Raw genomic sequence first — 27,066 nt, forward strand, 5'->3', positions numbered from 1 at the left:
GAGGGTTGCAAGGGGTTCTGCAGGGTCCACGCGACCTTCCTCCCCGGCGCGGGCACAGCAAGTTCCGGATATTCGGGGACGTATACACCTCACGCCTGTGAGCCCAGGTACAGGACAAAAAGGGGACAAACAGCATCGTGAAGGCTCGCAGAACCGGCGACGCTGGGAAAACAGGTGCGCGCGGAGTTCGGTGGCTGGAGGTCAGACGCGCGGCGGGAGAAAACTGCGCAGCCGCAGTGGGGCGGGCCCGGGCCTCGCGCATGCGCGCGCAGCGCAAACCATTTGGCGGGTTTTCCCGGCTGCTGGGTTCTGCTTCCCCAACTGAGTAGCTCGGGGGTACCTTTTCCCCGAGCAGGACCTCCTCCGTCTCGAGGTTTCCGCGCCTTCCCTTCGGAGCTCTGGGGGGCTACCCCCACAGTAAAAATAAAAAGTATTTCGGTGTGATTGACGCCTGGGCGCGAGGTCGTGGGTCGCTTGGTGACGTCCGGTCTCGGGCCCAGGGACTGAAAGGATTAGAGAACCTTGCCCTGCTCGTCGCCCCGCTCGCCCGCGGGCGTCTAGGGCTCAGCTCGGAGCTGGGCTGGCCGGGCCCCCGGCCCCTGCTGAGTCGCCATGCCCGTGTCCACCCAGCAGCTGGCGGAGGAGCTGCAGATCTTCGGCTTGGACTGCGAGGACGCCCAGATTGAGAAACGTGAGTCCTGCGGAGTCGGCCGCGCGGCGGGGGGAATTAGGGGAGAAAAATTTGAGATTGGGATGTGGGGGCTTCGGAATGCGCCCGGGGTACCCCTGGGGTCCGAAAAAAAAAAAAAAAAAAGAATAGAGAGCACGATTTTAAATCTACACGGGAGTGTCGGAAGGTGGAATTGAGACTTGCTAAGTTCAGACTGGACCCGAGGGCATCCCTGAGGCTGGAGGTTGCTGAAGGAAGAGACTTGGAGGTTTTAGACTGTAGCTTTCTGTTCTTGGCTCCTCCTGTCCAGTCCACGGAAACCCTAATACTGACCCAGCCCTTCTCTCGTCAACCTATTGGTGGTCTGGACAAATATGAACCCCTTGTGGTTTGAATTTTAGCTTTGAAAGGAACTTCGGGGAGCCTGTCAGCTCCCTCTGTGTCTAGATGGAGGAACACAGAAAAGGAGAGTTTATTGCTAAAGTTATGTGTGAACCCCAGTCCAGGGCTCCAGCAGGTGGACCGATGGTAAGGAATTATTTGAAGCAAAATCTCAGGAGATGTGAAGTTCTGTTTTAAAACTGGGAGGGATGTGCACCTGCCCTACCACTCATCAACTTGCTTGTTGCTGTTTTGCAGTCCTGGGGATGGGATCCCCAGCATCCGGTGGGTGCTAGGTAGGTGTTGTGCTCCTGAGCTACACCCCCAGCCCTTCATCCACACTTTAAACTTATTTTAGAGATAAAACCAGAATGCAAGCATATTATTTTCTGACGAGAAATTCCTTTCATAGACACCAGAATATTTCAAATCCCTAAGGAGAATTAAAAGGAGACTCTCAGGCTGGGGTTGTGGCTCAGTGGTAGAGCACTTGCCTAGCACGTGTGAGGCACTGGATTCAATCCTCAGCACCACATATAAATAAATGAATAAAATAAAGGTCCATCAACATCTAAAAATATATTTTTTTTTTAAAAAAAAGGAGACTCTCTTTTCTTAAAAGGAGACTTGAATAAGAAACTAGTCAGAAACTTGTTTGGCAAACATGAAATCAAAACAACAGGGAACCAAATTTGTACCAGCAGACCAAAATACCTGCTGCTCCAACTCACATAGGCCCATCTGGGCACAGGTGCTGGAATTCTAGACTTTGCATTCATAATGGTTAGCCTCAACAAGACCATAATTGCTTGAGAGTCATACCCTATTTCCCTGGTCTATTCCAAGTCTATAATGACTAATTTTTTTCCCTTCTTCTTTAATGTCTTCTGTCCCATCCTTACTCACAACTGATGAACTTGCTTCCTGTGTTGCTGAGAAAATAGATGCATTAGAAAACTTCCATCAGCTGCTACCATTACTTTTCCCCTACCGGTGTGTGTGGCATATACCTAGACTTCTGTTACAGTGAATAAACATGTTCCTTGCAAAAGCCAAACCACCCACTTGAGTCCTAAACTCCATTTCTTCTTATTTACTTAAGGACATCACTCCAGCAATTCTCTATATATTTGGGAGGGATTTATTGGGGGAGAGTACTGTGGATTGAACCCAGGATGCTTTACCACTGAGCTACATCCCAGTCCTTTTTCTTTTTGTTTTTTTGTTTGTTTGTTTGTTTTTTAATTTGAGACAGGTTCTTGCTAAGTTGCTGAGGCTAGCCTTCTGCCTAAGCCTCTCAAGTCACTGAGATTACAGGTGTGTACTGCTGTGCCAGGCACATATTTCTTTTTTTCTCTCTCCAAGATATTTTTTTCCTAAATAGCATAGAAATGTTGTTCTTACCTCTGTCTGTAAAGTATCCTGTTGACTCCTCTTTCAACTGGAGTTTTCTTCTACAGAAAACCTCAAAAGGGCTGTGTGTACTTGATCTTCACATTTCTCTTCCTGTCAGTAAGCGCTCCCTCCGTCTCACCATTTCACTGAAACTGCTGTTACCAAAGTTCCTATTGACCTTCAACCTACCAAAGCCAGGGATGAATTCTCAGTCCTCATCTAAATTACCAGCAGATTTGACATTGTTCATCATCTCCTATTTAATAACTTATTTATTTAGCAGTGGAGTCACACCATGTTGCCCAGGCTGGCCTCAAACTCTAGATCCCCTCCTGCTTCAGCCTCCTAGATACCTGGGATTACAGGTGTGCCCCGTGGCGCCTGGCTCATTTCCTCTTCCTTAGTATGCATTTTTCTCAGCTTCTCTGTCCTTGCTCCTGGTTTTTCTTCACCACTTACAGGCTTTGCAGATTCATCCTCATTTTAGCGTTGGAGCACCCAGGGCTCAGATCTGGGACCACTGCTTTCTAGATGTGTTAACTGTCTTGGTCTCACCTGGTTCCATGGATTTATATCTTATTTAATTGCTGCTGATTCTCAAATTCAAGTCTCAGCTGCACCTCTCACCTGACTGCAGGTGGTCTGTCCTGCCTACTTGATGTGTCCTGTTGGATGTCTAATTGGCATCTCCAACTCCATGTCTAAAACTAAGCTCCTGGTACCTCCTCCCTCTCCCAGGAGCAGTTCTCCTACTCTCTCCCCCATCGCAGGTCATAATCGCTCCCTCTTTCTACTTGCCCAGGCTGAAAAATGAACTTCCTCCTTGGCTTCTTTGTTTCTTACACCTCACACCTGGTCAGCAGATCCCACTGGCTTTGTCTTCAGGGTGTACTTTTTCCTCAGTGTTTTTCTTTTGTCCTTCTTAGACAGTAGAGTGCATTTTAACTTGTGTATACATGGAGTATAACATTCCAGTTGGGACCCCGTTCTTGTGTGGCGCGTGATGTGGAGTTCCACCGGTCGTGTATACATATGAACACAGGAGGGTGATGCCTGATTTATTCTCCTGTTTTTTCAGGCTGTACTTTACCAAGAGTCACCACTTGTCACCACCTCCACTTTGATCCAAGCCACCATCATCTCTTTCCTCTCACTTGGATTTTGCCATGATTCTCTTTTTTTCTCTCCCCCCAACCCCTTTTCTTTCTTTTTTTTTTTTAAGATCTGGAGGTCAAACCCAGCTCATGCTAGGCAAGTGTTCTACTGAGCTGCATCCCCAGCCCCCAGGATTTTTTCTTTTTTTCTTTTCTTTTCTTTTTTTTTTTTTAAGAGAGAGAGTTTTTTTTAAATATTTATTTATTTTTTAGTTTTCAGCGAACACAACATCTTTATTTGTATGAGGTGCTGAGGATCGAACCCAGGCCGCACGCATGCCAGGCGAGTGTGCTACTGCTTGAGCCACATCCCCAGCCCTCCAGGATTTTTTTTTAATATATATATTTTTAGTTTAGTTTCTTTTATTTGTTTATTTTTATGTGGTGCCGGGAATCAAACCCAGTGCCTCACACATGCTAAGCAAGTGCTCTACCACTGAGCCATAACCCCAGCCTCCGGGATTTTTTAATTGTCCCCCCAGATCCTGTCCTTTTTCCCTTCAGTCCATGCTTAACACAGCATCCAGAGATCCTGTTAAATGGAAGTCAGATCATGTCACTGTTCTGTTCAAAACACTCCAGTGATTTCCTACTTGCTCACAGCACTCTGATTACAGGGTAATTACAGGACCAGCAATTTGGATCCCTGTGCCCTTTCAACTCCTCTTCCCTCTCCTTGCTCCCTAGTCATGTGACCTTACTGATCCTGCTTCTACCTCAGGATCTTTGCACTTGTGGCTTCCTCTACTGAAATCTCTTCCCCTAAACACTGCCTGACATGCTCTTTCACTTCCTCCAAGTCTTTACTCAAATGTCACCTTCTCACAGAGACCTTCCCTAATCACCGTATTTGAATTTGCCAACCCCTTCCCCAATTTCCTGATCCCTTCCCAGCTCTAACATATGGCCTATTTTATTTATTTTTTGATAAACTTTAGGAGAACAAGGATCTTCTCTGTCCTGTTCGCTGCTGTGTTCCCAGTGCCTAGCATGGGGCTGCCCTAGTAGATGCTGAATAAATATCAAGCAAATAAATAGAGGATTGTTTTCACTTTGCAAGATGAAAATGAAGAATGAACCAAATTCTTACCTGTCCCCTTTTCCCCCCCATAGTGGCAGAGCTGTGTGTTCTGTACGGACAGAACGAGGAGGGGATGGTGGGCGAGCTCATAGCCTTCTGCACCAGCACCAAGAAAGCTCACCTCACCTCTGAGGTCCTGAGCACTTTTGAACATGAGGTAAGAACAAAATGTGGGCAAACTGACGATGTCCTCCTGCCCCTGCTCCGTAGGGGTGTGTGCAATGTAGGCAGGAGAGTAAGGGCTTTGGAATCAGGCCTGGATTCCAGGCCTACTGTGAGCTTGGGCAGGCTACTTAGTATCTCTGAGCCTTAGATTTCTCTTCCATCAAGGATTCTAATAATCTGTATTTTTGTGATTACTGTCAGAATTAAATGAGAATGGATGTAGAACCCCTAAAATTACTCAGAAGATGGTGTTATTAGAATTGTTATCTTTGATTATATTTGAATGCCTATTATTATCTCAAGGCTGTGGGAAATGCTTCTCCCATTGTGAGACTACAGGTTAATAGTACACTGTCTTCCTTCCTCAGATTCTGAGCAAAAGATTATCTAAGACCTGGCACAGAAGCTCCAAGGACAGTGGGCATGCGGGCACTAGAGACATCATTTCTATACAAGAGCTGTATCCTTTCCTGCCAAAAGTTTTCCATCGAGTCACATATTGTACTTTACAATTTGCCTGTGGTTGTATGTGGAACTTAGAAACAAATAATAAAAGTTACCTAATATTTAGATTTCTATTTAATCAGCCCTTGCCTTAAGTGGAAGTTCATTATTGTTTTCCTTAACCAATGTTTTTAGAATCGAAGTGGAAGAAGAAGAGGAGACCCTTTTGAATTCTTACACCACACCCTCTAAGGTGAATATATGTTGTGTACAAATTGCATTCTATAAGTAGCAGTTCTTAATATTATCACAACCTGTATAGATCTGAGGGGAAAAGCAATCACTCCCCTATAGTTCCTACTATATTTCTAATTTGCGTCTTCCTTCCAACTAGATACATAAATATTTTATGTAATAATAATTGTGAACATACAGTTATCCAGCTTTTTTCAGCAAGCATATTATAAATATTTCTGTAAATACAATTTCTCCCTAATTGCCCCCATTTTTTAATATTTATTTTTTAGTTGTAGTTGGGCACAATATCTTTATTTTATTTTTATGTGGTACTGAGGATCAAGCCCTGGGCCTTGCATGTGCTAGACAACCACTCTACTGCTGAGCCACAATCCCAGCCCCAGTTGCCCCTTTTTTAATGGTTGCAGAATCTTTTTTTTTTTTAATTGATTTTTATTTTAGTTATCGGCAGACACAACATCTTTGTATGTGATGCTGAGGATCGAACCCAGGCCGCACGCACGGTAGCTTGAGCCACATCCCCAGCCCGATTGCAGAATCTTATACCAAGTGGAGATACTGTAATTGAATAATCCATTCTGTGGTGTTGGACCCCAGTGTGAGAGGCTCAGTAGAGTAATGATAAAGTATTGCCTTCAGAGTCTGAGTCAGTTAGTGAACAACTTAGTGTGTTGTTTTGTCACTGAGCTACAGTTTTCCTTACCTATAAAATCAGGTTTTACTTGTTCAGTTATTGAGCAGCTACTGTATGCTAAGCACTGTCCTAGACACTCGGTAATGGGCAGTCAATGAAACTGGCTTGAGGCAGGCGCAGTGGAGTGTGCCTGTTGTCTCAGCCCTTGGGAGGCTGAGGCGGGAGGATCACTTGAGCTCAGGAGTTCAGACCAGCCTGGACAACATAGAGAGACCCTGTTTCAAAAAAGAAAAAGGCACTGATGGGTGCTGCCCTTGAGAAGCATCCCCCACCTTGGTGGCTTGAAGATAAAATGAGTAAATAAAGAACAAGGCCCCCCTTGGCAGTGTATTCAGCAATAGCCATTACCAGGGATTGAACCCAGTGCGCTCTACCACTGAGCTACATCCCCAGCCCTTTATTTAGTTTTTATTTTGAGACAGGGTCTTGCTAAGTTGCCAAGGCTGGCTTTATACTTAGGATCCTGCCACCTCAGTCTAGGGACCACTGGGATTACAGGTGTGCACCACCACACCCAGCTGTAATTACCCTTTATACTAATTGAATTTGTGGGAATCCATGAACATGGAATAAGCCTAAATTTTTCAAAGCAAATCACGTCCTAAGAAGCTAAGTTGTTTTGGTAACCTGATTGAAGAACAGAGAAACCAAAAACATGCCCTGTAAATTTTCGTACACAAACCAGATGCATAAAATATTATGGGAAACTGTGGGGCTGGGTGTGGCTCGGTGGTAGAGTGCTTACCTAGCATGTACAAGGCTATGGATTTGAGTCCCAAGCCCACTCCCCAACCTACAGGAAATATTTCCCTTCGAGTTTGTTAAGATTGGAGAGACTATGTAACCCAACTCCCAGCTCCCCCCAGAGATGATTTTCAAAGTCCATATCCCAGTGAAGGACACCTCCATTCTTACTTTGCTCAGGCCAAGAACCCTGCAGACCTCAAATCCTCTTTTTCTCACACCCCATCCAACTAGCTTCCAATCCCATCTGCCTTCCTTCCAGGATCTGGCCACTTCCCACCACCTCTGTCAGGAGACAAAGGGCCCACAGCCTCTCTGTCCCCTGAGCAACTGGACAGCCTCCTCTCCAGTCCTCTGGCTCTTTCTTCCTTGGCCTCTTCTAACTGATTCTCCCTGCAGCAGCCAGTGTTCCTTTCAGAAGAAAGCCTGGTCAGGGTTCTCCTGCTCACCACTCCCTGTGCTTCCTATCCTCCCTGCTGACATTTACAGCCTGACCCAGGCTGTGACCCAGTGACGAACTGGCCCTGCCCTGCCCTGCCCTGCCCTCTCCTGGGGCCCTCACTCTGCTTCCTCCACACCGCTCTCCTTTCTGGTCTTCAGACATGACAAGAATAAAAAAACGCGTCCAGCTTAAACCTGCCTCAAATGGCAGACCCCACCTCATCCCCGCCATGGCTTATTTTCTTGCTTTGTGTATCTCCACGGGGCTTGGTACCCTCAAAATGATGTGCCTCCCTCAGAGTGGAAGCTTCTGAGGGATGGACACTGGTTCATCTGCTTTTCCCTAATGCCTGGCCCATGATGGTTGTTGAATTGTAGAAGAATCTTGAGGGGAAGTAGTTAGTTTTAGTTGTAGATGGACACAGTATCTTTATTTTTATGTGGTGCTGAGGATGGAACCCAGTGCCTCACACACGCTCTACCAATGAGCTACAGTTCCAGCCTCCATAAAATCTTTTTTACCCTGTCTCAGTATTTCTTTCTTGCAAAAAAATCTTCCGAGGTAGGCTGGGGGGTGCGTAGGGCTCGGTGGTTAGCGCTTGCCTGGCATGTGCAAGGCCCTGGGTTTCATCCCCAGCGCCAAAGGTATATGTCCTGAGGAAATAATCCAAATATGGAAAAATCTGTATGCATGAAGATATGCCTCTCAGCATTATTTGTAATCACCAGAAATTAGAAACAACCCATCATTCAGCAAAAGATGGTTAGTTGTGTAAATTTTCATACAGCAATTCAAATAGCACAGCTACTCAAAAGGATAAAGATTGTAATGAGGGGCTGGGGTTGTGGCTCCGTGGTAGAGCGCTTGCCTAGCACATGTGAGGCCCTGGGTTTGATCCTCAGCACCACATTAAAAAAAAAAAAAAAAGATAAATAAATAAAATAAAGGTATTGTGTCTACAACTAAAAAAAAACATTAATTAAAAAAACATTGTAGGGGCTGGGGACATAGCTCAGTTGGAAGAGTGCTTGCCTTGCATGCACGAAGCTCTGGGTTCAAACCCCAGCACCACCAAAAATAAACAAATAAATTGTTTTTAAAAAATCAGTGTAGATACCTGAAGTTTACATTTAGACTAAGATTATAACTCTGTGTGTGCGTGTGTGTGTGTGTGTGTGTGTGTTTATATTCCCCCCAGTACTGGGGAGTGAATCCAGGGCCTTGCACATTCTAGGCAACTACTCTACCTCTGAGCTACATCTCCAGTCCTAATTTTCATATATCTAAAAACTGGAAAAGTATTAAGTATCAAGGCATATTCAGACATTGTTCTTGTATGAGGAAAGTAGCGTGGAGGGTTTGTTGATCTGGTTACCATGCAGCTATTTAATGATTTTGAATCTGTTCTTGGCTTCTGTCTCTTGCAGCCACCATGGAACCGTAGCTGGGTGGCATGACTTAAATACACCAGCAGGAGGAGCTCGTGGGCTGGGCAAAGATTTGTCTTTCCTGTTGAACTCAAGTTATTCTAGTTATTCTAGGAGCTCTGTGTCTCTGGCTGGATTTTATCCTCCATTCTGAGCTTATCTTTGGATTCTTGTTGATGAGCCAAAAAAGAAAAAGAAAAAAAAAAAAAAGCACCAAACCCAGAAGTGACCATGGATGAGGTGTTTGTTAACTATTCTCCAAGTATGAGCTCAGCCACGTTATCTGCTGGAATCAGTCCCATCTTTAATTTGGAAAATGTGTGGTAGATTTGGCCAGAGTGAGTGTAACACGGTTCCACCCCTTCTCAGGAAAATGTGTGCAGGCACATCAAAACTGCATTGCCAGGCTAGGGTTGTGGCTCAGTGGTAGAGTGTTTGCCTGGCACATGTGAGGCACTGGGTTCAATCCTCAGCACCACATAAAAATAAATAAATAAAATAAAGGTATTGTGTCCACCTACAAATGAAATAAAATTAAACTCAATTTAAAAAAATAATTGCATTGCCAAACTCAGATCTGTTCTAAAGCAAAGAGGCAGGGACAGAAAGCAAACACACCAAAGATTTGACAGGACAGATTGCCCTCCTGGTGATTCTTTCTGGAAAATATTTATGGTGGGTGGGATGGCGCATGCCTGGAATCCCAGCAACTCAGGAGGCTGAGGCAGGAGAATCACTACTTAGAGGCCAGACTGGGCAAATTAGACCCTGTCTCAATAAAATTTTGGAAGGGGTTGGGGCTATAACTCAGTGGTAGAGCACCCTTGGATTAGATTGCCAGTACCAAAAAAAAAAAAAAAAGTTTGTTTTTTTTTTTTTTGTTTTGTTTTGTTTTGTTTTGTTTTTTTGTTATTTAAAAAGAAAACATTGCTTGTGTTTTCTGTAATTTCCTTCAAAATGGGGCCAATGTTGTTGAAGAGTTCTTTCTGGAATTATACTTGGAAGATGGGACCTTGAGGGACCAACCGTTTGTGTCCTATCCTGTGCCCTTCATTAGGGCACTGGTGGCCCTTTTCTTCCTCAGGAGCTCTACACATAATCAGCAACTTGGGTCCAGGGTGACTAGGATCTTGTTTGTTTCCAGGGTCCTCAGAAGCGAGCTATCACCATGCCAGAAACCCCCCTAACAAAAAGGAGCGTGTCTACTCGTAGCCCACATCAGCTCCTCTCTCCATCGAGTTTTTCTCCAAGGTATGGATCCTACTAATTCAGGTGCCCGGAAGGAAGCCCTCCTCCCCTTTCTCTGGCTGCCTGGCAGAGGCTGACTGCTGAGTAGCTTATTTGCCGTGGGTGGGTGTGCAGCTCTGGCTCAGCCGCCCGGCTCTCTTCCCTGGTGGAAAATTCCCGTGTCTTATAGTAGCCGAGGAGATCCGCTTTCTGCCCACTTCTCGAGGGCTGGTTTCCTAGGTCAGAAACTGAGGCCTGATTGGAGGCAGCCCTTCTGCTCAGAAGCCCAGAGTCTTGCCAGTAGAAACAAACATTTTTGCCTGCTTTTGTCAGTTTGTTTCTTCTTTTTGTAATCTAAAGTGTTTATTTTCTAAAAAGCATAACACACATCTTTGTTCATAATGTTGCATAACCTGTTTGTTGTTCTTCACTCAGGTTACAACTAGTTTCTGAGAGTTTCCTTGTCACCAAGACTCTACACGGACTTAATTGATATTTTTTCCCTGCTGCCACCACTGCACCTAAACCCACAGAGATCATATGTGACTTTTTGAAATCCGTAAATGATATGTCTTATGTTAGGGAATCCTATAGGTACGTGCTTTGCTGAGTAGAAGTGTTTACAGGTACTTTAGAGGATGGTTGGGAACGGTGACGTTAACCACTTAGGGAAATCCCAATCACCAAGAGTCACCACCCCAGATGCATACTTTTAGACCATCCAGAATACCTTGGAAAGGCAGAGACAGAAGCTCTGCAGACTTTCAGGACGAATGGTCACGAACTTTGAAGGACAATTTGATTTCACCGTGGTCCAGTAGAGCTTGGGAGAGATCTTAGACTGCTTTTTATTTTTTATTCTTTTTACTGAGGATTGAACCTAGGGGTGCTTAACCAGTGAGCCACATCCTTGGCCTTTTTAAATATTTTATTTAGAGACAAGCTCTCACTAATTTGCTAAATGCCTTTCTAAATTGCTGAGGCTGGCTTTGAACTCCCAAGCTGTTGGGATTACAGGCGTACACTACCACGCCTGCTTCGGACTGCTTTTGAAAACAAGCTTAACTAAGAACATCTTTGAAACCCAGTGTGTGGCAGTGGTTCTCATGAATGCCCCAGCCCCTTACGAGAGCTTAGTTCTCCAAACTGCAGTCCTTTGAAACCCGCACACCTGGTTGCATGAAAGGGCCGTGGAGTCTCATAGGGAGGAACTCGGAGAGGTCAGGGATGTGCTGCCTCGTCAGTTTTTAATACACGCTAATAAAGCTGACATCAGAAGCTGGCTTTGTAATTTATGAAAGTAACTTGTAAATTATTCAGGTAGAGGCAGCACTGGAGATGGAGATAATTAGTTGAGCTCATTTTCTATAGCGTCCATCTGGAGAGAAGGAACGGTGGCCCCAGAGGCAGTAGTGCCCCATGTAAGACTAGTTCCTGCAGAGTTTTGGTGCAGTAAATGAAGTCTGTTTTAAGTAGACCCGTCTGGAGGTACGTGATGTTCACAACTGAAGGATTAGAGCAGATCAGCAGTGTCTGTGTGTTCTGGTGTGATTCCCCAGCCAGGGAGTAGAAATATGAGAGCTTAGCAGTTGGCCTTGGAGCATGGGAATGTTTGCTCACTGGTGACTGTTAATTCATGACGTCTGCACCTCCTTAGACACCAGGGAAATTGGTAATTTTGCTAACTTCATTTTATTGTTTTTTCCCCCCCTTCCTTGGACTGTATTGTGAATTTTTATATATTCTCAACAACTTTTGGCTTATGCACAGATCCAGGCTCAGAATGTCCTGATAAATGCTGACAATTCATAAGAAGAAAGGAAAATGATACCTGAAACTTGCTTTTCGTTCGATTCAGAGTTTGAGTTGTGTCTTTGTTTAGTTAATACCAGGACGACAACCTTTTAAAATGATGTTTCTGTCTTTAAACTTCTCTAAACACATTTGGTATTCCTTCTCGATCTGGTATTCCTCAGCCTCTCATTCCTGAGATTCCTGAAAGGTCCCAGTATGTCCAATCCCATTACGCTGATTAAAGGCCATCTTGGTTTTTCTCTAAGGGCCCATTTCCCAAATGTAACCCTGTTTATTCCTCCCTTCTGTTAGCTGTGAACACTGTCTGTTTTGTTCCCCTCAGTGCTACTCCCTCCCAGAAATACAACTCAAGAAATAACCGAGGAGAAGTGGTCACCACCTTTGGCTCTGCACAGGGCGTGTCGTGGTCTGGGAGAGGAGGAGCTGGAAGCATCAGCCTGAAGGTCCTGGGGTATCCAGAGCCACTGACTGGGAGCTACAAATCCATGTTCCAGAAGCTCCCGGACATTCGAGAAGGTGGTGATCGGTGTTTCCCTTTGAAATTCTGGTGGGTGTAAAACCCCCAGGAGGGGTTTAGAGAAGTAACAAAGGCTGGGCTGGGCTGAGCTGCAGAATAAGCTCCAAGGCAGCCTTTGAATACCCAAGCTGGCAGAGTCCTCGGGTGCCTGTTAGAGGAGGGGCGCTGGCGGTGCTGTCAGTAACTCTCCCAAGTCCATCACTTTGCCAAGGAAGAAACATACCCACATCCAGTATTGAAAACAGGAGCTATGAAAGAAATTCCGTTTAAAGTTAAGGATATTTATGGCTTCTTCCTTGGGAGCCCTCTCCAGGTTGCCTCGACTTGCCCAAAACTTCAGTAGAACCTGAGGAAGGGTGGCGATTCACACCAACTCCCTGGGACTGTGCCATGTGACCCCTATATTCAGCAACCAATGGGCTGGGGCTTTGGATGTCTGGGCACCTCCCTGCCTCTGTAAAATGACTGACTAATATTTTACAATGTGCCGTGTTTTCTCTGCAAGTGAAATGTCTTAAGCATAACACGTTTTGACCTCTGGGGTTACAGTTCTGACCTGTAAGATAGAAGAGCTTGGCAGTGAACTCAAGGAACATTACAGGATCGAGGCCTTTACTCCTCTTCTGGTCCCAGCCCAAGTAAGTGGTTCTGAGAGTTCTCGCTAATTAGTCTCACGGTGGCAGAGAGACTTCTGTCTTGGTTAAATTGGGCAGAATGGGTCCTTCTGAAGAAGCCTTATGAGTGTTCCCCTTGGAGGTGAGGCAGAAAGCCTGGGAGAGTTCCTACAGGTAGAAGCATTCAGGAGTCCAGGATAAGGTCGCAGCGAGAATGGGATCTCCAGAGTCTCATTACCTCAACGATGTGACTCCCCTGGTTCCGCCTCTGTCATTGCAGTGACTCCCCTGTTTTGGTCCAGTGACAGCCGGTAGTATCTTTGCATCAGGGTTAAAATCTGGCATATGTGCTGGTGCTTTCTCTCTTCATCTAAGGAGAGACCTCCTGCAAGATTCTTTTTGTGTGAGTGCGATGCTGGGGATTTCATTCGGGCATTGTACAACTGAGCTACACCCCCAGCCCATTTTTTTTTTAATTTTGGGTACCGTGGATTGAACTCAGGGGCACTCAACCCCTGAGCCCCATCCTCAGGCCTATTTTGTATTTTATTTAGAGACAGGGTCTCACTGAGTTGCTTAGTGCCTCACCTTTGCTGAAGCTGGCTTTGAACTCATGATCCTCCTTCCTCATCCCCCCATGCTGCTGGGATTTCAGGCGCGCACCACCACACCCACATACCTGGCACTCACAGCCCTTTAAAAAAAAAAAAAAACTGTTTTAGTTGTAGCTGGACACAATACCTTTATTTTTATTTTTATGTGGTGCTGAGGATCGAACCCTGCACCTTGCATGTGCTAGGCGAGCGCTCTATGGCTGAGCCACACCCTTAGCCCCCCACGACCCTTTTTTGAGGTATGATCTCACTAAGTTGCTAAGTAAGGCTGGCCTCAAACTTGTAATCCTCCTGCCCCAGTCTCCCAAGAAGTACCTGTGCCACCATACCTAGCATGCAAGAGTCTACAGTGTCTTTGTCATGTGTTTGCATCCAGGGAAGAATGATCCGTTAGGAAAAAGATATGCAAAACTGCCCTATTCAGGAGTTTTGGAGGAATCAGGAGGAAGTACGGGTAGGGGCAGGGATGCACAATCATGGAGGAAAGATTAGACTTCCTCTGTTTGTTCTTAAGAGTGGGAACATGACAGAGGAAGCCATTGGGGGAAAGATTTTGTTCAATCTAACGAAGAACTTCCTGTTCAGAAGCAGCATGGTGTGTGACTAGGGATGTGGCTCTGGAGCCAGAGTCCTGCACTTGAAACCTAGGCTTCACCTGGGTTTGACCTTGACTGAGTTATCTAACTCTCTGCTCTTGTTTTCCTCATCTTAAAATGGACGTGGTCATACCTAGCCCATGTTGTGAGAATTAAATGAGTTAATACACGTCAGCCCTGAGAACAGAGCCTGGGAACCAGGCTCCATAGGTGGGAGCTATTACGAAGCCCACTACTCATGGATGTCAAGGTTATGATGGGTGTGGACAAGTGCCCCTTCACTGGAGATTCAGGCAGCCTCTTGGAGGGGCTCACATGGTGGGTGGGTGGACTAGGTGCCCCACCTCTGGTAGTGATGTGTCAATTCAGAATCAAGGGGATACTCAGCCAGAAAAGCGAGTGTTGTGTGGGGTTTGTTTTGCCTTTGCCCTGTTGCCTTTGGATGTGGCGCTGCTGTCCCAAAGACTGTCATATACTTACATTATTCCATTTTTTCCCTAGGAGCCTGTCACCCTGCTGGGCCAGATAGGCTGTGACAGCAACGGGAAACTGAACAGCAAGTCAGTGATTCTGGAGGGAGACCGGGAGCACTCCTCAGGTGCTCAGATTCCAGTGGACTTGACTGAGCTCAAAGAGTACTCTCTGTTTCCTGGACAGGTGAGATAGGAGGGCCTGCCTGGGGTGCAAGAGGCCTCTTGCACATATGAGTGCTGCATCTTGGGCAGCTGCTTCTGGATTTCCTTCTCCCATGCTGTGAGATGTGGCTGCTGGGCCTGAGGCACCATTGTAAGGATTCGGTTCTCCCTGATGGTAGAACCCAAGGTGTGTGACTGTGGGTAGGGCACTTACCTTTCTGAGCCCACAGTGTCTTCATCTGTAAAGTGGGAATGATAATTCTTACTCATGGGATGGTTGTGAGAATTAGGTCATTTATGTGGAGCATAATTATTATTACTCTAAAGCCCCCTTGATTTGTTTTCAAGAGCCATGCATGGTGGTACACCCCTGTAATCCCAGCAGTTTGGGAGCCTGGTGCCGGAGGATTACAAGTTCAAGACTAGCCTTAGCAACTCAGCAAGACCCTGCCTCAAAATAAAAATTAAAAGGGCCCGGGGTTGTGGCTCAATGTAGAGCACTCCTTGGTTCAATCCTCAATACCAAAAAAAGAAAAAGAATTTGCTAAGTTTACAGTTGCAAAATACTTTTTAAAGTAATCTTTTCAAAACTCCTATTTGTCTCCCTGTTTAGCAGTCCTGTGTTGTTTCTCTTTCAGGTTGTGATTATGGAAGGAATTAACACCACTGGCAGAAAACTTATTGCTACCAAACTCTACGAGGTACAGGGTGGCGCCCCTCCTCCCTCCCTGTCGGCTCCAGGCACAGGACATGCAGTCCTGGGTCCTAGGAAAGGGTCCTTCTTAACAACCTGCTTAACAGTCAGTTCTTTCTATAGAGTAGACCCACCTCTAGGCCACAGGTCAGCAAGCCATTCTGTAAAGGACCAAATAGCAAATATTTCAGGCTGGGAGGCCCATAGGCTCCTGTCAGTCACTCAGCTCTGCCATTAAGGACAGAAACAACCCCAGACAACCCACAAATGAATGTGGCTGAGTTCTAATAAAACTTTATTTATAAAAATGGGAAGCCCCCAGATTTGGCTCCGGGCTACAGTTCACCTGTCACTGCTCCAGGTGACAGCCCTCCAGAGACTGCCAGGGAAAGCACAGGACCCCTCTCTCCCATCCTTGCCCAGAAGTAGACTGATGTTCCAGGCACCTGCTTTGCTGCCACTGGCTGCCAGGCATTTTGTGAGAGTTTTATCAGTGACCTTCCATTGCCTGGGCTGCTTTGCACTCAGAGCCATTTAGAAAAATGACAGGTCCTCTTGCCCCTGGGCTGTTAGCTCCGAGGAGCAACAGAGAGAGGTGCGCCCTCCCCTCACACCGCCCTCTGTTCTCCCATGACACACCCACAGACAGCCCACTCACCTTCCTTACCAAAGTGAGGGTGGAGCAAGACCTCAGCTGAGTTTTTCTCCTGTTTTAAGGGTGTGCCGCTTCCGTTTTATCAGCCCACTGAGGAGGACGGAGGTAAGCTTGGGTTCAAAAGCCAATTTTCCAACCGTGAGGGTGGCAGACAGGCTTTGGGAGGGCGTTGCACAGGCCCAGGAAGCTCCGAGGGCTTTTAGGGGTGATGTAGCTGCGCAGTGAGGACATAGCCCATCTGTGGACGCCCGGCCCTTTGTCCAAGAGCCCCAGGTCCAAGCCTCATGACCTGGTAGTGTTATCACTTCTGACTTCAGGAAGCACATCCTTTAAAGACCACACTGACAGGCATTTGGAAGTTACTTTGAAAAGGAAAAAGATGTGCATTTTTTAAAAATAACTTATTGGCATCCTGGATCGGATCCTAGAAGAGAAAAGAGCACTGGTGAGAAAACTAGGGAGCTCAGGATAAAGCCAAGAGTTAACTGTAATTAACATACCAAGGTTCCTTATGCCATAGTTACCTAAGGTGGAAATGTTAGGGTGCGCTGGGTGAGAGGCAGGCAGGAGTCCTGCGTCATCTCTATCTTCTAAAGGTATTCCAAAATTAAAAGATTATGTTAAAAAAAAAAAATCTAGGGGCTGGGGATGTGGCTCAAGCGGTAGCACTCTCGCCTGGCATGCGTGTGGCCTGGGTTCGATCCTCAGCACCATGTACAAACAAAGATGTTGAGTCCGCTGAAAACTAAAAAATAAATATAAAAAAAAAAAATCTAAGAAAGCCTGTTGTTAATTTGGAACTAATGTAGATAAGGAAATGCAAAAAGAAACTTAGGCAAACTTTGCCTCAAAATATTTGTAGGCAAACTTGAGAACATTATATTAAGCAAAATAAACCAAATCCAGGAAGTCAAGGGTTATGTGTTGCTCATGTGGAAACTAAGAAGAAAGAGGAAGAGAAAGGGAGGATCTCATGAAAATCAGAGAGAGATCAGTGGAGTAGAGGAAAGGGAACGGGGAGGGAGGAGGGGATGGAAAGGGGAACTGGGGGAGTGATATTGACCAGATTATACTTATATTGTGTGCATGTACAAATAGATACCAACAAATCCCACCATTGCCCACAAATATAATTTACCAGTAAAAAATAGACAAAACATCTCTAGGCATTTTTCTAAGCAAAGTGGAACAACACCATTAGAGATGAAAAGCAGCGCCAGGCTCTCCTGTGGGATGACTTCATCTTACTGCCTGACTTATGTCCCACCAGGAGCTGGAATAAGAAGTTATTCTTGTGATGGTGGGAGGCAAGATGTGTTGGCCCTGTGCTGTTCACAGGTGTCAGCTGAGCACCTGAGATATAGCTAAAGCTACTACTAAGGAACTAGATTCTTAATTTTAAAAGATACTCAGTTCAGATATTGGAAAATGTTTAATTAGCTTGGGGATAACTTGGACATGTGAATTTATTTGTTTGTTTGTTTATTGAACTCAGGGGGCACTCAAACACTGAGCCACATTCCCAGCCCTATTTTGTATTTTTATTAGAGATAGGGTCTCCCTCAGTTGCTTAGCACTCACTGTTGCTGAGGCTGGCTTTTAACTCATGATCCTCCTGTCTCAGCCTCCCCAGCCACTGGAATTACAGGCGTGCGCCTCCATGCCCGGCTCAATTTATTTTTTTCAACTGTAAATCTCATAAAATCTAAATAACTGTCAGGTATTTCCAATAAATGTGTAATATCAGAATTGAGTTGAACTAAAATAACAACTTAGTATGAAAATAATACAAAATATTCCACTAGATTAAAAAAAAAAAAGGAGTAGACTCAGACCCAGCTATTCAGGAGGAACACAAGTTCAAGGCTAGCCTGGGCAACTCAGCAAGACCCTGACTCAGATTTTTAAAAATTTAAAAACTGGGAATGTGGGCTCAGTGGTAGAGCAGTCCTGGATTCAGTCCCCAGTACACACCCACCCCCCAAAAAAGATTAGCAGTGGATGGCAGGCTAGCGTATTGTCACTACCCTGTGCCAGTCAGCAGCGTGTGAGGTCATTCTTGGAGATGACCTAGAATCAGGAACAAAATTTAGTAATTTATGACATTGCACGGTTTATCAGGAAATATGTGTTGGTGAGGAAAATATGTGTGTAAAGGGTGGCATGGAGGTATCAGATCAACTTCAAGAGATGAATCAACATGGCTTAGGTACCAGGAGCCCGAGCCATGGGCCAGGAGCTTTTGGATGAGGAATTAATCAGACGGTTGTAGAGACACGAATGAGACGTGGACCTCGCCCTCTCAGCACTCACTGTGTCCTCTGGTACCTTTACGTCTCTGGTAGGCACACAGAGCCAACCTGACTTTGTCCCCTGCCCACCACCACACAAACTGCTTTCCCATTGAATGGAATGCTTTGTCTTTGTTTGTGGGGCCGCTGTGGCGGTGGTGGACCGAATGATGCCCCTCCTGTCCCTGGAACCTGTGAAGATGTTGCCTTTTATGGCAAAAGGAACTGTGTTAATAAGTTAAAGACCCTGAGATGGGGAGATTGTACTGGATTACCCAGGGGGCTGCCTGTCATCCCATTGGTCCTTATGAAAGAGGATGGCAGGATGATCAGAGTCAGAAATGTGAGGCTGCCGGCTTCCAAGATGGAAGGCAGAGCCATTCACCAGGGAACCCAGGTGGCCTCTGAAAGCTAGAAAAGACAAGGAGAATGGGTTCTCCCCTAGCCCACCTGCCCTGCCAGCACCTTGATTTTAGAACTTTTAAATCTCCAGAAATGTAAGATGAAAGATTTGTTTTAAGCCACTAAGTTTGAGGTAAATTGTTGAGCAATGCTCGGAAGCTATACAACTGCATGTTAGGAAGCCAGAGTTCTGGGCTCTGGGTGGTCAGTGGTGGAGCACTTGCCTAGACTGCGCTAGGTCCCGGGTTCAATCCCTAGGACTGCCAATTTTTTTTTTTTTTTTAAAAGTCAAAGTTCTTAGGATTTTGTTGTCATTGTAAGCTACAAAAACTGACCCAGATCAATATCAGAATTTGTTCAGGGAAATCCAGACAGCTTACAGACTGGACAGGGCTGGAGACCCAGGCTTGGTACCAGGACACAGGCCCAGCAGCTCTTGTGTCCAGGTAACAGGAACCCCCGGCTCTGTCATCCAAACACCTGGACTGGAGTAGGGCTCCAGCCTTTCTCCTGTCCTGGGACAGGCCCTCTCCAGATTCCAGACCCCAGCAGGAAGGTGTGAATGGCCTGAGCTGGGTCATGTGCCTGCCCCTGGGCTAGCTGAGGACAGAGCACCTGACTTCCAGCCCCACTTGCCTGCCCTGTGGGGAGAGGGCCAACTCTCCAAAAGCAAAGCATCTGCTGTTAGAAAGTCTGACAGGAAACAGCACCTGCAGCTCCCCTTCCAGGCCTTCAGCCCACCTGCCTCTGGACTCTCCACCCCACTGGACCCGCATGGTCCCAATGCTGAGCACGATTGAGTCTCAGCGAGGGTGAGGGCTTTCCTGATGGCCGTGTCTTCATGTCCCTCAGGTGCACTGCTGTGGCTGTGGTTGTTTGCAGATCTGCCTGTGTCCTCCACCTGGTGGGGTGCCCTTGGAGGAAGGACGAGGTCTTCCTCCTTGGGTCCCCAGGCCACACACATATGGAAACGCAGTGTGGGGACTCCCGGGGCATTTTCCTCCAGAGGCCCTTCCTGCTCCCACCACCCCAGTGCCTGTCCTCTACTCAAGACCTGACAGTCCTTTCTGTCTTAGATTTTGAGCAGACCATGGTCATGGTTGCCTGTGGGCCCTACACCACGTCTGACAGCATCACCTACGAGCCCCTGCTCGACCTGATCACCATCATCAACCGCGACCGGCCGGATGTCTGTGTCCTGGTAGGAGCCTCTGGGACGGCTCTGTGCAGGGAGGTGGCTGGGGGAGAATAGCAGAGTCGGTCTCAGAAAGGGGTCTTGCTGCTGTTCCAAGTCTTTCAGAAACACGTCAGTTCTTGTTGTTTTTAAACCCTTTTTAGTTCTCCGTCTGCATCTCTCGAGAGGTGAATGTGATCTAGAGGCCTTCACTAAATCTAAATGCCCAGCTTTTTTTTTCTCTCTCTCTTCATTGATTTTACAATATTCTTGCCTCTGTTTCCTTTTTCCAGCTTTTGAACCAAATCTTTTTGTGTCTAAAGTCCTGCTGTTAGCATGGTGGTCAGTTGTCCTTGCTAGATATAGAAAGAAAATAGCCCAGTGCCCTGGGGAGGGGCAGCAGTACAGGTTGTGGGCCCTGGGAGCCTCTCTCCACAGGCCTCAGGTGTCTCTGCCTGTGGAGTTGGCAGGGCGCGCCCTGCTCCCCCCCCCCGCAATGTCCCCAGGTTCTCCAGGCAGCCTTGGCAGGACAGGGGACCCTGGGCAGAGAATGGCAAGAAGTCACCTATAGGTGTTTGCAGACTTGTGCAGTCCTGACTTGTTCTTTTGGTGTCTTTGTTTCTCCCTTTCGGGGCAGTTTGGTCCTTTCCTGGATGCTAAGCACGAACAGGTGGAGGTAAGTGCCTCGGGATGGTGAGGAGGAGGACCGGGCACTTCCCTTCGGTCCAGGCCTTGCTTTTATTTCCACTTTCCACATCTATAACAAATCTAAATTAAACCTGTGGCTAATCAAAAAATATTGTAGCCAGGCATTAATAAATATCTTGAATTTGAGGTACTCATTTCACTAGGATATAAGGCCATCTGGAAACTGGCGGGGTGGGGGGTGAAGTGCACTGATTTCTTTGTGGCACTTGGTGCTAAGTCACAAGAGCAGCGGCTGAAGCGCAGGCACCCCTGAGGTGGGAGCTGTGCTCTGACCATACCTGCCCCGGCCACTGCCCTGAGCTGGTGACCATCTGGCTATACTTAGATCCATAAAACACAAATGGCCCTTCCTAGGACATCCTTGTGACCAAGGCCAGGGCTTCCTGCCCTTGACTCAGGCTACTTCACCTTTCATGGACAAGATTTCAAACCCTCCTCTTCCTGCTAGTCTCATCCTACGTTCAGCAGATTGATTCTTCCTCACGTACTCCCCACCCACCTGGATCCAGCTCCCGGTGGACAGAGAGCGTGTCCTTTTCATCCTTCAGCTCCAAGCCCGACAGCCATCACCCAAGAGTCACCTAGCAAGTATGACACGTGAATGACACCAGAGACCACCTCTAAATCTCCATCCTTTGCCTTGCAGAACTGTCTGCTGACAAGCCCATTTGAAGATGTCTTCAGGCAGTGTCTGCGAACCATCATCGAAGGGACGAGAAGGTCAGCACTCCAGATGCTGGACAGAACCCAAAACTTCCTCTTCTAGGGCTTCCCACTAAGAAACCGGAACTATTTAAACCTTAGTGGTAGTTCCCATCCTCTTCATCCTTTTGAACTATGAGATCAGATAGAACCCTTGAACTCCAAGTGATGCGGTGGCTTTGTGAAGCGCCGAGTTAAACCAACTTGAAAGGAAAAGCTGCACCAGCCCTCGCTCTTCCCTTGCTCTTTCTCCTCTCTTTCTATTTCTCATTCTGTATGCACCCTGGTGTCCATGGGGATGTTCTGGGATGGCTTTGAGAGGTCCTTATGACTGGCAGCAGAGCCCATGAGGCCCAGGCTTCTCCTTGGGCGACCGTTTTGGGGTGAGCCAATTCCTTCCCTGAGTTGGTGCTTCCCGTGTTCAGTGGGACCTGCTGAGGATGGGGATCTTAAGGAACTGCAGAAGTCACAGCAGTGATGGAAGAGCTGTGCGGTCCTAATTTGAAAGGAAAGTCGGTCCCAGGAAGAGTCTAATGCTAGAAGCAGGAAGTGATGCGGGAAGCTGATTCTCCAGTCCTGTCCCTTTTCCCAGGTGCCAGGGGCTGAAGAAGTTGGTGTAGTAACAGAGCTTCTCGTGGGATCTGCCTGCCCGTAGCTGAGCTCATAAAAAAACAAATATTGCTGTGCTGAGCTTTTAAAAACAAGCCTGTAACAAAGGTGGTTTTCAAAACAAGGTGCATAATCTTCCACCTTTGGGCATGAAAACAGATCCCCAAAGTGATGAGTCACAACACTTCCTTCTACCGGCAGTGTGGGCCAGTGCAGGGGGCAGCAGACCTGAGAGTGAGCACCCCAGTAATTCACCCCGGAGCCAGAAGACAGACGGGGCCTGTCATCTGAAAGTCCTCCCCACTCCCTCCCTCAGTGACAGTGACACAGGTGCCTGCCCACTTCTTCAGATCTGTCATGATGCCAGCCAGGTTCATCAGATCTGGAGAATGCTTAGAGCTCAGGAGACACCCTCCCCCACCCCCACACCAAAAATAAAAAGCAGCAGCAGGATCGGGGCCACATGTCCCTGTTGTCAGCCATGGGAATCCATAGGGGCTGCAGCAGGGCCCAGCGTGGCTGGTACTTGCAGTTTGATCTTGGTGTTGACTGCTGTCACCCTATCACTTGTCCTGATTTAGATTCTGATTTAGGTTCCTCACCCCATGTGGTATTGACAGCAATGATACAAACAAGGAACAGACCAGGCATTGTCACCCTGAGGCGGGCACCCAGCACTACCAGGCACTTTCATCTGCAGCCAGTGTGTGCCACGGGGCGGGAGCTGCCCCACCCTTCCAGAAATAGTATATAAGTGGTCCTTGGCCGAGGACTTCTTTCTATTCCTAGAGGTCAGGAATGCCAAGCACTGCGCTCATTTGTCAGTAGAGGACAGAGCCAGCAAGGAAGGACCAGCTCCTGTGCTGTCCATGTGAGGGAGCGGCTGTGAGACCCCCCGCCCCATGTGATGTGTGAGGTTGTATGATACTGAGACAGTTGGAATTTTCTTCCTGATCCCTCCCCCAAAGCCAGGAAGCTGTTTCCTCCTCAACAAGCTCACTTCCAAATTCGACCCTGAGACAGCAACTCCAGCCTCTGACAGCAGCCAGCTGTGCCTCATTCTTTGCATGCATCACAGATTATGAGTCCTTGGAACCTAGAGCCAAGATGTCCTCAGTCCCCTCCCCGCTGGCCTGTTCGCCCGATTCCAGCACCAGAGGTGGACTTGAATAACAAAATGAACCTTCAGTGCCAAAGGGATTGTAATTAATTCGCAGAGTGCCCTTGGTCTCAACATCCTGGTTTCCTTTGCCGCACGCAGTCTGGGTTCACTCTTGGGAGTAGGCATGATGGACAAGTGAAGGGGTGACAGCAGTCAACACCAAGATCACACGTTAAAATCCCTGTGCCTATGCCTGCAGGGCCACAGCACTGTCAGCAAGAAAAGGAACTGGAAGCAAGAGCTGTTGGCAGGTTTTAAACATGCCCCAAAGTAATGCTTTACGCCTGTTTGGTTTACAAAAGGTCCCTCTGCCAACCAAGCTGAAGAGCCAAGGAAACTGGCTTTTCCCCCTTTCCTCTTTTGTGCAGCCGGGGAAAATAAACAGTTGGCCCAGAGAGTTAGCAGCTTCCCTCATGTTGTGACCCTAGAGATTCTCCTTCTGCCTCTGTTAGAGCAGACATCTGCTGCCTTCTCTGCTCCTGCTGTTGCTGTTAAGTGTGTCTTCCACTCCTGCGAGCCCGTCGGCTCCGAGGTCGAAACCCGGGCACTGGCACAGAGAAGCCAGCACGTGTCCTGTGCGTCTTCACTGTCCTGTCGGGGCCCGCCCAGCCTGTGGCTACTCAAGGGGTTTCAGCTTGATCATGAAAGTACTAAGGCAGCCTCCGATCTGCCCAGAGTGCCTGGTTTCTCCCTGGACAGGAGTCCCCAGCTTCTATGGCAGAACCTGGCCAGGCGTCTGGGGGACAGTTCAGTGCCTCTGCTGTGTGTGTCCAGGGATCAGGGTTGAACTCCAGGCCCAGTGCCTGCTCTGAGCCCAGGATTCTTTGGCCAAATCCTCGTCAGTCTAGATTTTCTAGATCTCAATTTCTTTTCCTTTTTCTACCAAATAATAGTTTTCCTCTGCCCCCCAGTGGGATGCCACACAGAGGAAGGGATGGTGTGTCCTGGGCCCCAGAAGCTGGTCAAAATGGATGTGTGTACATGAGGGCAAATGGCCCTTCCCGCATGTGTCCAGGGCGGCAGCCTCTCTGGGGCAGAGCGCCTTCCACGTCCACCCTGCCGAGGGTCTGCGGTGTCCAGCCCTCACTCCTGGGCCACGTGGCCTACTGCCTGGACCCAGCAGCTCTCACTGTCTCTCTTGTGTTTTGACAAAGCAGCTCCGGCTCCCACCTGGTCTTCGTCCCATCCTTGAGAGACGTGCACCACGAGCCTGTGTACCCACAGCCGCCTTTTAGCTACTCCGATCTGTCTCGGGAAGACAAAAAGGTGCCAGCCCCCCTTATGACAGCGAGGCGCAAGGGCAGCTTTTGGGGGAGGAGAAGCCTGTTTGGGGTCCCCACGCAGCCTGGCTCTTAAGACATTCTGTGACAAGCAAAGACAGTTGAGTCTACTGCACGTGGGTGGGCCCCCTCCAGTGTCTCCGAGGTGGGCAAGTGTTTCCTGCTGCCCTGTGCCATGTGTGTGTCCCACCTTCTGATTCAGCGAGTGCAGTTTGTGTCGGAGCCCTGCAGCCTCTCTGTAAATGGGGTGATCTTTGGCCTGACGTCCACGGATCTGCTATTCCACATGGGGGCCGAGGAGATCAGCAGGTAAGAGGTACACTCCAGGCCAGCAAGTGTGGCAGCCGGCTCCCTGCAGCCTGCCAGCCGTGCAGTGCTGGGCACTCCTGACCAGCATGTCCTGAGGACCGCACTTCATGCCAAACCCTTTGGCCATGTGCCATGTCCCCGCAGCCGAGAGCAGTGGACACATTTGTTGCCCTCACCTAAACAGCCTGTGAGAGTCCTGGGAGCCCCCGTCTACTCCAGCATTTAGCTGGGTCTTCCCCGCTCCTCCCTCCCTCCACCTCCTGGCTTGTGACCTGGGCAGACATTGTGTCCTCTTTGTGGAGGGCGGGCCGTGGGTTTGCCCTCCAGGGTCTTCTCCCTCCGGTGGAACAGGGTGAGGGTTAGATGCAGCCAAGTCTGACCTTTTGGTTTGGCAGTTGGCTCTCCCGCCCTCGACAGGGAGGAGATGGCGGATTGAGGTGGTTTGGGAAGGTGGGTGGGTGCTCCTGGTGGCTCAGTGGGGTGCAGACCTTGGGTCCTCTTGGCCAGGCCATGTGTTGATCACCAGGGTCCCTGCTCTCCCTCACCCCTAGTGCTGCCTCCCTCCTGTGGGGACAGTGTGTTCTGCTCCTGGCAGGGCTAGGCTTCCCCAGAGGTGTCCTGCTGCTGCGTCTTGGCCACTTAGCTGGGTCGCTCCTCTTCTGTGCTTGCTCCCAGCTCCTCTGGAACCTCAGACCGACTCAGCCGCATTCTCAAGCACATCCTGACCCAGAGGAGGTGAGCGCTCGCTGCCGCCAGCTGGCTGCAAAGAGAGTACTTTGGGGTCATGGAGCAGTGACAGCTCTGTCAGAGCCTCCACCAGGCCACTCACTACCAGGGGACGTCACCCTGTCACCAAAAGCCTGCGTTCTGTCTCCCCAAACAAAAGAAAGAGCCGGTCGGTGAAGACAAGTGCGCGGAAGTCGGCGCAGGGGCCTGGGGCAGAGTCCCTGGTCCCTGCTGCGCTGACCCTCTCTCATCTCTGCAGCTATTACCCACTGTACCCTCCCCAAGAGGACATGCCCATCGACTATGAGAACTTCTATGCCTACGCACAGCTGCCGGTCACCCCAGACGTCCTCATAGTCCCCTCAGAGCTGAGGTACTTCGTGAAGGTAGGTCTGCGCTGGCTTTCCCAGACCTCCAGAGCTGGTCCCTGCCTTTCCCTCCCGGGCCACCCAGCACTCACCCTTTGTAGGTCTGCTGAAGGGCATGGTGGCCTCTGTGACCTAGCCCTGGGCCTCATGGCTTTGGGGGAGAAGGTGGGACAAGATGACCAATCCTTGGGTGAAGTGTAGCTGGAATGGAGCAGGAACCACTGGTGAGTGGGAAGGCCTGGCACAGTGGCTCCCACCAGGCGTGTCAGGGTTTCCTGGAGCGCGGCACACAGGCCCTGCCTTGCCCCTCCGTGCTCTGATGACTTCCTGCGGGATCCACTGAGGACACTTGGAAGCAGCTCAGGAGTCATGTGGTCCCTGTACCGCGAGCCCTGCCTGCTGGGCTGAGTCTGTCACAGGGAGCCCCCCAGGCCAGTCCCCGTTTTCCAGACCAGAGCTGGTCCAACCTCGGGAGGCAAGTTGTTTCTCATCCGGAAAACAAGAAACAGCTGGATCGGTTTGTCTCCGAGTATGAGCGCCGACTGTCTTCCTCCAGGGCACCTCTCCTTTGTTCAGTCTCAGAGACCCAGGAGCAGTTCAGAGTGACCATATTATGGACTCTGTTTCCATTTTACAAAACCTTCTTTGGGGTCTGAGCGTCCAGCTACTCTGTCACATCAGTCCCCAGTTGAGGGCCTCTAAAGCCAGTCTTCTCCCTTCCCCAGGACATCCTCGGCTGCGTCTGCGTGAATCCCGGGCGCCTCACCAAAGGGCAGGTGGGTGGCACCTTTGGCCGCCTGTACCTCAGGAGGCCGCTGGTGGCCGGAGAGACGAGGCAGAGCCCATGTATTGCTGCCCAGGTGGTCAGGATCTGACTCTTTGGGCCTCGCCACCCTCCTTGTGCAGCACCCAGGGGAGCAGCGGGCTCTGAGGACCCGGGTGGGGTGGGGCCCTGGCTCTGGGTCAGGCTTCCCTGGAAGGAAGCTCTCACCCCGGAAAGGACAGTGTCCGAGGGGAGCCAGCTGGAAACAGTGCTCTGGAAGGGCGGGAAGGCTTTGGGATTTTTCTACGTGAATCAAACCCACAAACAACTTTGGGAGAAATAAAAATAAG

General features: G+C 48.6%; 1 protein-coding gene across 1 annotated transcript; it reads left to right on the forward strand.

The window, feature by feature from the left end:
* Nucleotides 1-293: 293 nt before the first annotated feature.
* Nucleotides 294-27,066, forward strand: Pola2 (DNA polymerase alpha 2, accessory subunit). Its single transcript, XM_076847547.2, has 18 exons — nt 294-691; nt 4,714-4,838; nt 5,215-5,306; nt 5,486-5,543; nt 10,000-10,106; nt 12,220-12,413; nt 12,964-13,052; nt 14,740-14,895; nt 15,512-15,574; nt 16,285-16,327; nt 19,992-20,116; nt 20,727-20,765; nt 21,444-21,517; nt 24,428-24,536; nt 24,753-24,859; nt 25,535-25,594; nt 25,845-25,971; nt 26,679-27,066. The coding sequence occupies exons 1-18, from the start codon at nt 613-615 to the stop codon at nt 26,826-26,828; spliced, it is 1,797 nt and encodes a 598-aa protein (XP_076703662.2). The 5' UTR covers nt 294-612; the 3' UTR covers nt 26,829-27,066.

This window comes from Callospermophilus lateralis, chromosome 2, assembly GCF_048772815.1.
Source record: "Callospermophilus lateralis isolate mCalLat2 chromosome 2, mCalLat2.hap1, whole genome shotgun sequence".
Taxonomy (NCBI): Eukaryota; Metazoa; Chordata; class Mammalia; order Rodentia; family Sciuridae; genus Callospermophilus; species Callospermophilus lateralis.

What these genes read in the sequence shown, in the direction of transcription:
- Pola2 (XM_076847547.2), top strand. Translation starts at nt 613, where the DNA reads ATGCCCGTGTCCACCCAGCAGCTGGCGGAGGAGCTGCAGATCTTCGGC. An exon ending in ATCATCGAAGGGACGAGAAG is followed by an intron (nt 21,518 to 24,427) that starts GTCAGCACTCCA and finishes TTGACAAAGCAG; the next exon opens with CTCCGGCTCCCACCTGGTCT. An exon ending in GGGGCCGAGGAGATCAGCAG is followed by an intron (nt 24,860 to 25,534) that starts GTAAGAGGTACA and finishes GCTTGCTCCCAG; the next exon opens with CTCCTCTGGAACCTCAGACC.